At 41.8% G+C, this 15335-nt stretch overlaps 1 protein-coding gene across 6 annotated transcripts in view; it reads left to right on the top strand.

Moving 5' to 3' along the window:
• The window catches only part of cep290 (centrosomal protein 290), a 164900-nt gene that overhangs the window by 44199 nt on the left and 105366 nt on the right, over positions 1 to 15335 (top strand). For all 6 annotated transcript variants that reach the window (XM_063058359.1, XM_063058357.1, XM_063058358.1 and 3 more), the window contains 6 exons: positions 1730 to 1872; positions 5184 to 5345; positions 6860 to 7009; positions 7908 to 8023; positions 11240 to 11342; positions 15019 to 15249. In XM_063058359.1, the coding sequence (XP_062914429.1) occupies positions 1730 to 1872; positions 5184 to 5345; positions 6860 to 7009; positions 7908 to 8023; positions 11240 to 11342; positions 15019 to 15249 (905 nt within the window). The remainder of the gene's footprint in view (positions 1 to 1729; positions 1873 to 5183; positions 5346 to 6859; positions 7010 to 7907; positions 8024 to 11239; positions 11343 to 15018; positions 15250 to 15335) is intronic.

The raw sequence follows: 15335 nt of genomic DNA, 5'->3' as shown, positions 1-15335 counted from the left end.
TGTATGTTATTTGGAGGTTTGAGGTACCACTCACCAGGAAGTATAGAGATATTGTAACAATCCATTTAAGTAATTGAAGTAAGGATTCATTCAGTTACATGTTAAAAGCAGACCAGGTGGATATGTAAAGCGGGATATAAGGAAGTTTTATGCACCATTTTGGAATTGCAAACTGATTATTGGTTTATTATTTTGGTGGTATTGATTTCAATGAATCAGTCATGTTTCGTGACAGCCGTACAGTGCAATATGTATAAAAAATACTATAAGGTACAATAAGGAGTATTTGAATAAATAATAGTACAAAAAAGAGCAAAATGGTGAGATAGAGTTCATGTGTGCACAGTGTCACTTGCCTGCCACTAGGAATTGTGAATGTTGCAGGCTAGTTGGGAGATGTGTCACTCCGTCAGGGAGTCCCTTATAGCTGGTTGGAGGGTATGGTTGCTGAGTGCCAACAAATGGATCCTCTGTTGCACCACCTTCATCCTAGGCATCTTTCTCCTTCAGTCTACATCTCATGGCCTTTAAGTTGCTTGTTTTGTCTTTGAGCACTGGTTGCTGTCTTTGGTTTGCAAGATTGTGCAGCACACAATAATAGTCTTCACACATGCATGGTGTATAATTCCTGATAAAGGCCACGTAGTCACACTTTGAGTGGACCAGTGTCATCTTGGTATGTATGTGGCTCAAGCTATGTATGTGCTTGGCTGCCATGGCTGGAGAGTGCAATGGTGTACACTGCCATGGAAGCACAGCGAGTACTTGGCCACCAAATATGTTCAGTAATGTAGAGCATCCAGAATGAGAGAGTCCTATTTTCTTTCTGGAAACATGGACACATGAAATGCTGGATAAATTCAGCAGGATCTATGGAGCGAAATGAACAGTCAGTGTTTCAAGCTGAGACCTTTCATCAGTCTCAGTGAAAGGTCTCGGCCCAAAACGTCAACTGTTTATTGCCTTGCTGAGTTCACCCAGTATTTCATGTGTATTTACATCAGGAATTCCACATGATCCACATTAAGCTACACATTGACAAAATGGAAACCTTCCCTGATATGAAAAGGTTTGAGTTCTTAATAAGAACTTTCAGAGCAGTAAATGGCAGCTACTGTTACAGGACGCCAGCACGCCTGCTATTACATAGTATTCCTTTTGTGGTAAAGCACGTTAGAATGTCCTGGAATGAGGAAAGATACTGTGTAAATGCATTTCTTATTTTGTTTTAAGTGTTCCAGAATTCCATATCCAGGTGGGATCTCATCGAAATCCTTTGAATACTGAAAGGCCTAGATAGAGTGAACGTGGGGAAGATATTTCCAATAGTGGGAGATTGTAAAACCAGAGAACACAGCCTCAGGATAGAAGGTCATCCCTTTAGGACAGAGACAAGGGGGAATTTCTTTCATCAGAACATGGTGAATCTGGAATTCATTGGAGGCCATGTCATTGAGTATATTAAAAGTAGAGGTTAATAAGTTCTTGGTTAGTGAGGGTGTCAGTGTAAGGGAAAAAGGCAGAAGAAATCATTTGAGAGTGGTAATAACTCGATCATGATGGAATGGTAGAGCAAACTCGATGGGCTGCATGGCCTAATTCTGCCACCTTGTCTGTGGTCTAATTATTTTCTGTGTAATATTCCAAGTATCAGTATAGTTTAGTGATGCCAACAAAATCTGGCATAAAACTATTGGTCCTTTACTAATGTAAGTAATATTGGTTACAGTAAATGAACTGAGAGAAGAAAACAAAAAATTTGAGCATGGTATGAAAGAAATTTTGCAAGCTGTGAAGGATACACAAGTGGAATCCATTTCAAAGGGAGGACATGAAATCCTGAGGATGGAAAGTTTGGAACGACTAGTTTCTGTAAGTAGTATCGTTTTTCTCAAGTTATACTCTCATTGGTCACTGAGTCATTGAAAAATGTTTGTTTTACATTGTGCATTGACACATGAAATGATTATCGATGCAAGTTCTTGAGAGCCAAACAAATGGATCCTCTGTTGCACAGAAATGAACAAACTGTATCTTGCCTTGCATTTACCTTCCTTCCACTCTTCTCTATCAGTTGTTAAATTGTTCTCAATCTCATTGATTTTCTTACATTCTTTCCCTTTCTCTTCCCACTCCCCTCTACTGATTTGTATCATACAGAATTATTCTCCAATCTAATTATTTATTTGATATCAACCTGAAAGCCTAATCATACTTTGAATTTGAATCAGATACATGTACTTTAACTCTCCTCTGCTCTCAATTTTACTCAGTTATTTATTATTTTATTTAGAGATACAGCACAGTAGCAGGCCTTTCTGGCCCATGAGCCCGTGCTGCCCAATTACACATATGTGACCAATTAACCTACTGATGCATACTATTTTTCTTTGGATTGTGGGAGGAAACACATGCAGTCACAGGGCTAACATACAAATTCCTTATAGACAGCACTTGAAATTGAACCCAGGTCACTGATGCTGTAACACACATCAAAGTTGCTGGTGAACGCAGCAGAACAGGCAGCATTTCTAGGAAGAGGTACAGTTGACGTTTTGGGCCGAGACCCTTCGTCAGGACTAACTGAAGGAAGAGCTAGTAAGAGATTTGAAAGTGGGAGGGGGAGATCCAAAATGATAGGAGAAGACAGGAGCGGGAGGGATGGAGCCAAGAGCTGGACAGTTGATTGGCAAAAGGGAAATATGAGAGGATCATGGGACAGGAGGCCCAGGGAGAAGGAAAAGGGGGAGGGGGGAAAAAACCCAGAGGATGGGCAAGGGGTATAGTCAGAGGGACAGAGGGAGAAAAAGGAGAGAGAGAAAGAATGCGTGTATATAAATAAATAGCGGATGGGGTACGAGGGGGAGGTGGGGCATTAGCAGAAGTTAGAGAAGTTGATGTTCATGCCATCAGGTTGGAGGCTACCCAGACGGAATATAAGGTGTTGTTCCTCCATCCTCAGTGTGGCTTCATTTTACAGTAGAGGAGGCCATGGATAGACATGTCAGAATGGGAGTGGGATGTGGAATTAAAATGTGTGGCCACTGGGAGATCCTGCTTTCTCTGGCGGACAGAGCATAGGTGTTCAGTGAGGCGACACTTCACCTGTGAGTTGGCTGGGGTGATATACTGAGTCTGGTGCTCCCAATGTGGCCTTCTATATATTGGCGAGACCCGACGCAGACTGGGAGACCGTTTTGCTGAAGACCTACACTCTGTCTGCCAGAGAAAGCAGGATCTCCCAGTGGCCACACATTTTAATTCCACATCCCATTCCCATTCTGACATGTCTATCCACGGCCTCCTCTACTGCAAAGATGAAGCCACACTCAGGTTGGAGGAACAACACCTTATATTCCGTCTGGGTAGCCTCCAACCTGATGGCATGAACATTGACTTCTCTAACTTCCGCTAATGCCCCACCTCCCCCTCGTACCCCATCCGCTATTTATTTATATACACACATTCTTTCTCTCTCTCTCCTTTTTCTCCCTCTGTCCCTCCGTCTATACCCCTTGCCCATCCTCTGGGCTTTTACCCCCCTTCCCCCTTTTCTTTCCCCCTAGGCCTCCTGTCCCGTGATCCTCTCATATCCCTTTTGCCAATCACCTGTCCAGCTCTTGGCTCCATCCCTCCCCCTCCTGTCTTCTCCTATCATTTTGGATCTCCCCCTCCTCCTCCCACTTTCAAATCTCTTACTAGCTCTTCCTTCAGTTAGTCCTGACGAAGGGTCTCGGCCTGAAACATCGACTGTCCCTCTTCCTAGAGATGCTGCCTGGCCTGCTGCGTTTACCAGCAACTTTGATGTGTGTTGCTTGAATTTCCAGCATATGCAGAATTCCTCGTGTTCACTGACACTGTAATAGCATTATGCTAACCACTCTGCTAACGTTTACTCCACCAACATCGCACTCTGTTTAAGGTAAGACATGGCTTCTTAAGACTGGTCTTCGGGAATTTCAGGAAATGATGAGAAGACTAGCAAATGTGACATAGTCAAGAAAACAAAAACAGAATGAGGAACTAAAGACTAGTTGTATCAAAGCTGGTTATCACAAAATAAAATGCTAGGTTCTGTTAACCAAGTGGTAACAGAGCATCATATCATTTGGCAAAGTCAGCATGCTTTTATAAATATCTACTGTGATTGACAAAGCTGAGATTTTGAATATGAAAGGTAAAATAGGATGAACCAGTGGATGTAACGTATGAATTTTTAAAAGGCATTTGATATTTTACTACATTGTATGTTACACAAAATAGGGTTAAATATTAGTACAGTGAGTTTATTTGTTAGTCTAAAGAAAACATTATCCCCCATTTATTAGACTCTTGAATGCAACTCTTGTACAATAAGATGAATACTTGAATTCATAATCTACCTCATAATGATCTTGCACTTTATCATTTACCTGCACTGCACTTTCTCTGTAACCTTTACACTTTATTCTGCGTTGTTATGATTTACCTTTTCTACCTCAATGCCTGCACTGTGTAATGATCTGATCTGTTTGAACAGCGTAGTCTCTAGGAGCTTGTATGTTCTTCCTGTGACCACATGTGTTTCCTCCAGGTGTAAAGTCACTGTCCAAAGACATACCAGGTAGTAGGTTAATTGGTCATTGTAAACTGTCCTGTGATTAGGCTAGGGTTTGATAGGTGGGTTGTTGGACGGCACAGCTTGTTGGGCCAGAAGAGCCTGTTAGGCAGGACAAGCTTTACACTGTATCTTGGTACGTGTGACAATAATAAACCAATACTAATACTAAGTAGGAATACATGGAGACACAAGACGCTGGAAATCTGGATCAGCAAACAAAGCACTGGAGGAACTCTGTGGTCAGACAGTATCTATGGAGAGAAATGGACAGTTGATGCTTCGAGTTAAGACCCTACCTGCCAGTCTTGACCCAAAATGTTAACTGTCCATTTCCCTTCATAGATATTGCTAGACCCACTGATTTCCTCTAATTCTTGGGTGCTAGTCTTGGAATAAATGGGTCATTTTTCGGCTCGGCAGTCTATACTAACGGGCTTTCACAAAGGTCAATGTCACTAACTTGGATGAGTCCAATCATCATGACATAACGTTTTCCATTGAATATTTATTGTGGTGACTCTTTATCTTGGTATCCTGATTCAAAGCATATTGATGTTCTAATCAAGCTGTTCCAAATTTTCAGGTAATTGAGGCAAAGAACACAGGGAAGCATGAGAGCAATGTGCACCTGAAAGCCCAGGTGGATCAGCTGACTGGGAGAAATGAGGAGCTTCGACAGGAACTCAGAGAGACTCGAAAGGAGGCTGGCATAGCAGGCAGTCAGCTGTCAAAAGCCAATGAAAGGGTTTGTACACCCCAAGTTAGTTTAGCATTCTTTTACTGCTGTGCATTTCCAAATAGGTTCAAGGAATTGTAATTCTAAAGGCTGATTATGCCGAGAGCTTCAGTGAATGTCAAGCCATAAGCATCATTGTAATTGCCTAAATATTCCAAGTGGGAATATTGTGGACTCGACAATCAGTACAGTATGAGATTGGCATTCACAAACAGTGCTGCTGTCATGCACGCTCAGGTGAAGATATCTTTTTTGTAGACGTCTGCTTGAAAATGAATCTCACAGGAGTGTATGGCAACATATACAGTACGTTTTTTGGTAATAAATTTACTTTGCCTTTGAAGATCCTCTGTGACCTTGCACTTTATTGTCCACCTGCACTGCACATTCTCTGTAACTGTAACACTTCATTCTGCATTCTGTTATTGTTTTACCTTGTTCTATCTCAGTACACTGTTGTAATGAATTTATCTATATGAATGGATACAAGTTTTTCAATGTACCTCAGTATATGTGACAAAAATAAACCAATCCATCAATTTATATTTTCTGAACCTGAAGGGACAAGGAAAGCCATCACCTCCAAGTTCCACTCCACGAGGAATACTGAGTCAGATAAACATTACCTATTCTACTAATGTCAGTGAATCAAAATCTAAGGGCTCCCTAGAGTATATACTGTAGTCTTTTCCCAGTGTGAGTTGAGAGGAGAAAAGTTTACAGATTTGTGAGGGGTGTTTTATTTTATTTTAGTACAGAGAATGGAAGGTGCCTGGAACGCTCTGGAAGCAGATACAATGGGAACATTTGTAAAGCATCTAAATAGGCACATGAACAAAGTTCGAAGTAAATTTATTAATGAAGTATGTATACCATATACAACTTTAAGATTCATTTTCATGCAGGCACCCACAGAAAGATTAAGAAATATCATAGAATCTATGAAAAACCATGTGTTACAATGATGTAGAGCAGAGTCCCTGAAAGTGAGCCTACAGGCTGTGGAGTCAGTTCAGTGGTGAGGTGAGTAAAGCCATTCGTGCTAGTCCAGGAGCCTGGTTCTTGCAGGGCAACAACTGTTCCCGATCCTGGTGGCGTGGGACCCAAGACTCCTGCACATCCCGCCCAATGGTAGTTGTGAGAAGAGAGTATGATGGGTCAAGCACAGCAAGACAGGGCAGGCTCAGCTGGTGGATCTTGGCAGGCATGAGGCAGTGGAACTGAACACCAGTTTGTTTTCCACTCTCAGGCCTCAGTGCTTTAATCTGGCAGGAGATTGAAGGATATGGGCTATGTGCGTGCAGATGGGATTAGTTTGAAATGGCATTATGATTTGCATAGACTAAGTGGGCCGAAGGGCCTGTTCCTGTGCTGCGTGTACCCGACAGCTTGATCACACTCCGAGCGATTTTTAAGCTTACCTCCACTTCTCAAGGAGGCTAATAAATTCTGATTGCTGGCAACACACAAAATGAGTTTTATGAGGAACTCCTGCTGAGAGGGTATTTGTTTTTTTTTTCCAGGTTGCACAACTGGAAAGTGAACTAATTCTGTTGCGTCAGTCAGGTGGATGCAGTGTTCAGTTCCAACCTCTCGCTTTACCAGATGGAATGGCAACCTCTAGTACTGATATCATTAATGTTCTTAATGAATATTTGGTACAACTTCTACAGGTATGCAGATTTTGCCTGCCAAACTTAATAGTAAGGTAATACCATTTTATAATGTGAGGTCATGAACATGGTGTTTATCAACAGTTAATTTAATAATGAACATCAAAAATCTGCATGAATGAAGCTGGCTGAGGTCACAACTTCCTTCAGCTTTTTCTGATCCTGTGCAGTCGCCCCTCCATACCAGACAGTGATGCAATCAGTTAGAATGTTCTCTACGGTACATCTAGAAATCTGCGAATGTCTTTGGTGTCATACCAAGTTTTCTTAAACTCCTGATGAAGTATAGCCACTGGTCTGCCATTACTGTAATTGTATCAATATGTTGGGCCCCAGGATTAATCTTAAGAGATTTTGATACCCATGAATTTGAAACTTCTTACCCTTTCCACTGATTCCTTGGTGTTACTAACGTTGAGTGCAAGGATGTTGTTACGACACCACTCAACCAGCTGATCTATCTCACTCTTGTACGCTGCCTCATCACCATCTGAAATTCTGCCAATAATAGTTGAATCTTTGGCAAATTTATAGATAGCGTATGAGTTTGATGTACATGTGACAAATAAAGCTAATCTCAAAAATAACATCTAATTAAGTTTCAAAGATTAAAAGCCATCAAGAGTAATGTTTGGTTACTGACCTCCAACTGTGCTGCTGCAGCTGACTAGAAGACTGATAACTGGTCCATCATCCTTTCTCGTTTTGTAGTTCTCCAGAGGTACTGGATGGGGACAGTGCCCAATGATTTCCATTGATAGTCTCAGTGCAGTTGTAAACAGGATCTGCCCTCTCCCAGATCACTTCATAATAAAATCATCAGAAAATATTATTTACATAACAATTATTTTACGTACAAAACTGTTCTCAGAAGATTGATTTTTTCCTCGTGGCTTAGGAAATCTCCAATAAAGAGGAAGAAGAAAAGAAACTGCGAGAAGCAGCTGAAGATCACAAACGCAAGTTTGCAGTAATTCGTCATCAGCAGGGTCTGCTGTACAAAGAATATCAAAGGTATCAAAATAGAATATGCATAGTCACAGAATGGACTCTCAATACAAAAATGTTCGAATGTTTTGTTATTTTAATTAAGACCTAGTTCTCAGAACTCAAGTATAATGCTAGATTGGAAATGAGGGTTTTTATTATAAAATTATGATAAAATATGTTGTTCGACTGTTCTATTTAAATTTCTATTCATTGACTTATTAAAGATAACAAGAGTGATTGTTATGTCCTTTATGTCTTTAATCATTGGGAGACACGAGACTGCAAATCCTGGAATTTGGAGCAATAAACTATCTGCTGGGGGAACTCAGCAGATCAAGCAGCGTAGGTGGAAAAAGAAATGGTATCTCATTCAGCGGGATGCTCTGCAGTTCATACCTCTGCGTGGTGGGTGATTACACTAAGAAGAGTGCACTTTCCTGCAGTTATTCCTGATTGCTCAGAGACACATTACTGATGTGGCAACGTCTGTCCTGGACCCGGCACAGCAATTCAATCACAAGGAAGGCGTGCCAGTGGCTCTGTTTTATTTAGGAGTTTCAGGAGATCTGGTATGTCACCAAAGTCACTTGCAAGTTTCTGTAAATGTACAGTGGAGAGGATGCTGACTGTTGCATCACAGCCTAGTACGGAAGCTCCAGTACTCAGGAGCACAAGAGGATGCAGAGGGCTGTAGACTCGGCCAGCTCCATCAGGGGCACAACCTTTCCCACTATTGAGGGCGTTTCAAGAGGGTGTGCTTCAAGAAGGCGACATTAATCACAAAGGACCTTCATCGTTCAGGCCATGCCCTCTTTTCATTTCTACAATCGGAGAAGGTACAGGAAGAATCAACAGTTCAGAACAGCTTCTCCCCTCTTGAATGGTCCATGTAGCTATAAACTTACCTCAATATTTGTATATTACTCCATTTATTTATTTTGTAATTTATAGTCCCTCATGGGAGGCTAATCCAGAAGATTAAGATCTGCCGTGAATTGGCTGTCTGGATTCAGAACTGGCTTGCACATAGAAGACAGGGTAGTGGTTGAAGGAATGTGTTCCAGCTGGAGGTCTGTAAAAAGTGGTGTTCCACAGTGACCTGTGCTGGGACCTCTGCTGTTTGTGATGTATGGAAATAACCTGGATGAAAATGTAGATAGGTGGGTCAGTAAGTTTGCGGATGATACCAAGATTGGTGGAGTTGTGAAGAGTGCAGAAGACTGGCAAAGAGTACAGTGAGATAGAGAGCAGTTGCAGATACGAACAGAGAAATGGCAAATGAGGTTTAGCCCTGATAAGTGAGGTGTTGCCCCTTGGCAGGACAAATGCAAGGAGACAGTACACTGTTAAGGGCAAGAACCTTAACAGTGTTGCTGAGCTGAGGGATCTTGGGATCCACATTCATAGCTCCTTGAAAGTGGCTACACAAGTTGATAAGGTGATCAAAAAGGCTTTCTTTTGCCTTAACCATTCTTTGGCAAACTGTGTGTTTAGGGTCATTGTCTTGCTGCATGACCCACTTTATTTTGAGCTTCAGTTCGCAGATGGATACCCTGACATTTTCCTGTAGAATTTACTGGTACAATTCAGAATTCACAGTTCCATCATTGATGGCAAACCATCCTGGTCCCAAGGCAGCAAAGCAAGCTCAAACTGTGACACTGCCATTACCATTTTTCACAGATGGGATAAGATTCCTTTGCTGGAATGCAGTGTTTGCTTTTTGCCAAACATAACACTTATCATTTAAGCCAAAAAGTTCTATTCTGGACTCATCCTCCCACAGAACATTCTAACAATAGCCTTCTGGCTTATCCACGTGGTCTTTAGCAAACTTTAGACGGGTAGCAATGTTCTTCTTGGAGAGTAGTGGCTTTCTCCTTGCAATCCTGTCATGCACACTATTGTTGTTCGGTGTTTGCCTGATGGTAGACTCATGAATACTGACACTAGCCAATGCAAGGGATGCCTTAGATGTTACTCTGGATTTTTTTTGTGACCTTCTGAAATATTACACGCCTTACACTCGTTGTGATTTTTGTTTGTCAACCACTCCTGGGCAGAGTAACAATGGTGTTGAATTTCCTCCATTTGTACACCATCTGCTTGACTGTGGATTGGTGGATCCCAAACTCTTTAGAATTTGTTTTGTACCCTTGTGAGCATCAACAAATTTTTTTCTGAGGTCCTCAGAAATCTCATTTGAATGGGGCATGGCACACTTCCAGAAACCTGTGTAGTGAAGATCAGACTCTGATAGCAAAAACCCAGATTTATGTTCTTTAGATAGGCAGGGCCTCCCACACTCACAACTGATTGTCATCCCATTGGTTGAAATACCTGACTCTAATGCCCCCTTTGAATGAATGTACTTTTTCCAACAAATACATGTAATATTAGATCATTTTTCTCAATAAATGAACAAGTATAATGTTTTTGTGTTATTCATTTAATTGGGTTCTCTATCTAGTTTTAGGACTTGCATGAGGATCTGATCACATTTTAGGTCATACATGCAGAATAGAGAAAATTCTAAAGGTTCACAAGCTTTCTAGCACCACTGTAGGTGGAGTGGGGGAATTAGTGTTTGGGTGTTTTTGATTTGCTTTTTAGCTGGTTTGGCACAACATTGTGGGCTGGATGGTCTATCCTGTGCTGAGCTCTTCAGTGTTCTATGTTTATGCCTTTTCACTGTACTGCAGTTCAAAACAATGAATTTCATATCATATAAGACACTAATTATATACAAAAAATGCTGAAGGAACTCAGCAGGTCAGAAAGAATCTATGGAGAGGAATAAAGAGCTGACATTTTGGGCAGAGACTTTTCATCATGGATTTCCAGCATCTGCAGAATCTCTTGTGCTTCAAGAGTGATAATAATCGTGATTCGAATTCAGGGTCCCAACCAAACATCGTCACTTCCTTTCCCAGTCCCCCAGATATAGCTACCCGCTCTTTGTTTTATTTGTTAATCATTACTTATCTAATCTCCCACCATGGCTGCAGGAGTCACGCCCTGGGAAACTAATCTTGATTCCTGTACTGGAACCCAGTGAGGTGACCCTCCGAAGAATGACTGAGCTATTGAGAAATTCTGGAACTTTGAAGCCAAATGAATTGTGAAGGCTTAGGAAAAGAATGTAGCAGGCAGTATTTGCTATTCAGGAACCAAAAGTGCTATAAAAGTTCATCCATCAATATAAAAATGTTCTGAAATAATTGCTGTTTTTATCTACAGTGAAAGAGAATCCTGGCAGAAGAACATGGAGAGAATTGAAGAGGAAAAGAAAAAGCTTGAGGATTTAAAGGAACAAGATCGTGTAAAAATTGAGGAATATAATGTAAGTGTTACTTAAGCCACTGAAAGCCATGTACAATTAATCAAAAGGATAATGAAATGTTGTTCTCTAGAGAGTTTGTAATATAAAGAAAAGTACAGGTTTCCCCCGCTATCCAAAAGTAGAGCGTTCCTATGAAACGGTTCGTAAGCCGAAATGTCGTAAAGCGAAGAAGCAATTACCATTTATTTATATGGGAAAATTTTGTGAGCGTTCGCAGACCCAAAAATAACCTACCAAATCATGCCAAATAACACATAAAACCTAGAATAACAGTAACATATAGTAAAAGCAGGAATGATATGATAAATACACAGCCTATATAAAATAGAAATACTTCTCCACAACGATTGCCTGCACAGATCTCTGTCGCGAAAATCTCACGCAAGCGCTGTTGGCATAAACGCGCTCTCCAGTAACCTTTAAACTATGAAGCTGCCAAATCTTCCAAATAACACATAAAAATACACAGCCTATATAAAGTAGAAATAATGTATGTACAGTGTAATATCACTTACGTGAATTGGGAAGACATCGAGCACACTGATGATGGTGTGTTAGACTGAGTCGCCGCAGGTTGGGATGGTGCAGTGGCCCCCACCCTCCAGGCCGCCGACTGATACAATGCCGCGGAGCACACAGGGGTACAGCGGTAGCCGGGAGGCATACAGCACATCTTTAAGAAAAAAGCGGAAATAAACATGCTAATTAATTAGGTGCTGCCCGGCACATAAATGTCGGCGCAGATCAGAGGCAATTGCTGATTGCATCGGCACTGATCTGAGCCGACAATTATGTGCCAGGCGGCACCTAATTAATTAGCATGTTTATTTCGGCTTTTTTCTTAAAGATCTGCTGTGTGCCTCCCGGCTACCGCTGCATTCTCCGCGAATCAGTACAGTATCTGTTCGGGGCCCAGGGGTTGGGGTGGTGGGATACGGGGGTGTCATCTCACCGTCTATCAGGGCAGGCAGCTCATCTTCTATGACTGCCCGCCTCTGTCGAAGGTCAAGGTTCGTCGTCTGCTGTGGCTGATGTGGAAGGCTTGCTTGACCACTGAGCCTCGAGCATTTTTATATCACACAGTTCTTTGTAAGGACTCAAACCGTCTTGCAAATATCCCCTGAACCTGCGTACCCTTTCAAAATTAAAGTCGTACTTTATCATTGCAGCGAAAATCTCACGCAGTTACTTCACGTTCAGTTCCTGGACGACTTCACTTTCGCTACTGCATTCGGTTTCGATTGTTATCCTTTCCTCTTCCAATTGCATCTGCTCTTCATCTATCAGTTCTTGGTCATGGGATGCCAAAACCTCTTCAACATCATCTTCGTCAGCTTCCACAAGCCAAACTCACTTTGTCCTTGCTTCGTTCACCACAATCGAAACGCTTAATTATGTCTAGTTTTATGCTAAGTGTAACACCCTTACGAGCTCTTTCAGGCTTTTCCGACACCTTAGAACTCATCTTACCAACGGCTGCTCAGTGCAACGTGTTTAAGCAATGCCGTTCCAAATCTGAGGGAGAGCGGCTGCTCGGGGTGCGCGCTGCCTTTCTTCGTAACAGTGAAAACACCTTCTGAAAGCAAAAACAGGGTACTAATGTAGGTCTTTCGTAACAGTGAGGTTTCGTAAAGCAAATGTTCAAAAAGCAAGGGACACCTGTAATAATGCCTTTGTACACAGCCCAGGTCACAATTCTGTTTTACATACTGAGCCTGGTCCTAAAAGCTTTAAATAAAACCTGGATTGCATTCCTTCATCTGTGGAGAGTTGTGCAGTGGGCCATTGAAGGTGTTTTAAATGATTGAAGAGATTGATGGGAAGTATAGAGAGAATGATAATTCTCTTTTTAGTTGGTGTAGACTGTTGTGGGAGACCCTAAACAACAAAGCACCAACTTAAATTTAGTGCTGGGCATTTGAATTACATCAGCAGACATATTTCCACACGAACCATAGTGAGAAACTGTAGATTTGGCATGTCATTAAAGACACTTGCAAATTTCTATAGATATATTGTAGAGAGCCTTATGATCAGTTGCATCACAGCCTGGTGTGGAGGCTCCAGTGCACAAGATCACAAGAGGCTGCAGAGGGTTGTACACAGGCCCTGAATGTCAGTGGCTCCAATAAAGTCTAGTTAATGTGTCCTTGTGTGACGGGACATTTGTTTTGTTGGAGGGGCCTCCATTGTGTAAAATATTGCCTGATCGAAGGCGTTGCCTTTACCCAGAACTTGATGGGGTGGTGAGGTACAAGGAAGAGATCACAAGCTGAGGCAAAGTGGAAGTGGATTGATACCTAGGGGGGATTAAGTAGGGTTATTGGAAAGGTGGGTACCAAAACATAGGGTTAATTTCTGGACAACACACACAAAATACTGGAGAAACTCAGAAGGTCAGGCAGCATCTATGGAAAAAAGTACAGTTGACGTTTTGGGCCGAAACCTTTCGGCAGGACTGGAGCAAAAAAGCTGAGGAGTAGATTTGAAAGCTGGAGGGAGGGGATCGAGAAATGCCAAGCGATAGGTGAAACTTGGAGAGAGAGGGATGAAGCGTAGAGTTAGGAAGTTGATTGCTGAAAGAGACCGAACGCCATGGAAGAAAGTGGCGGGGGAGGAGCACCAGAGGGAGGCGATGGGTGGGCAACGAGATAACATGAGAGAGGGAAAGGGGATGGGAAATAGTGATGGGGGTTGGGGGGAGTGGAGGCATTACTGGAAGTTAGAGAAATCAATGTTCATGCCATCAGGTCGGAGGCTACCCAAACGGAATATAAAGTGTTGTTCTTCCAGCCAAAGTGTGGCCTTATCCTAACAGTGGGGGGGTGGGGGGGGCATGGATGAATGTATCGGAATGGGAAGTGGAATTAAAAATTAAAATGGGTGGCCACTGGGGCATTAGACTGAGATAAGCAAGTAACGCATTTGGATAGGTGGGTGGTGTGAACTGTGCAGGTAATTGTAATTGGGAAGATGGGATAGTAGAAGACATGAGCTGGCCGGGTTAAGTGAACAGTGGCATAGGGATTCATGACCCTGGTGATGGGAGTTGCCATCTTGACGCAGCGGTGATTTAAAGATTTGCCCAACTATAGTGGTCTATGACTGTAAACACAGTAAAGGCTTGATACTGCAGAAATGACCCTCCTAAGTTAGATGTTTCACCACTGCATATTTAATGGAATTTAAATAAGCACTCTTTCCAGTTTAACGATATCTCCCTTATAACAAGGTGTGGGTGTAGAATGTGCATTGTGCAGTATTTGCAAACCTGAGGATGATGGCTGGGAGCCCAGTATGTGGAACCCCGGTAACCTTTCTATCCTGTTGTATGATATGTAACATATGCCCTAAAACTGGCAGAAACACCGAGTGCCTGAGTATCTGCTTTATCAGTTCTTGTCAGAGTCACCTTGTGTCCTATACCTAGCATCACTTTATGTACATACAATTAGTATATAAGCTGATCTTCTGTATTTATATTTATTGTGTTTTTTTATGCTGCTTCGGATCTGGAGTAATAATCATCTTGTTTTCCTTTACACTTCTGTACTGAAGAATGACAATAAACTATTTTGAATCTTTAATCTAGGCAATTTTTCTTAATGAAATGTTTCTGTTTGGATGACATAATTTGTATTGTTCAGGTTGTAACTGTTCCCCACTTTTGAATTAGCAACTACTGGAAACCCTTAAGATGGATCCTGATGAAATCAAGAAGAAAATAGGTGGAATTACCAGCAAATTAACTGTTCTGCGGGTGAATGAAAGCTCTTTGACTCGGCGCTACACGACACTGCTGGAAATGGAACAGCACCTGAGGAAAGAAAATAACAAGCTCAAGAATGAAATGATAGCTATGGAAGTAGCTATCTGTGAAAGAATTGGATACCTGCAGAGATTTAAGGCAAGTACCTATTCAGTCAAATGAAACCCGGTTTCTTGCATTTTTCTTCAACGTAGAATCACAGCATGAATAATTGACAAGCAGCA

The sequence above is a fragment of the Mobula hypostoma genome, chromosome 9 (genome assembly GCF_963921235.1).
Source record: "Mobula hypostoma chromosome 9, sMobHyp1.1, whole genome shotgun sequence".
Lineage (NCBI taxonomy): Eukaryota > Metazoa > Chordata > Chondrichthyes > Myliobatiformes > Myliobatidae > Mobula > Mobula hypostoma.
Note: the sequence above shows the minus strand (reverse complement) of the source record. Positions and strands in the feature narration are given on the sequence as shown.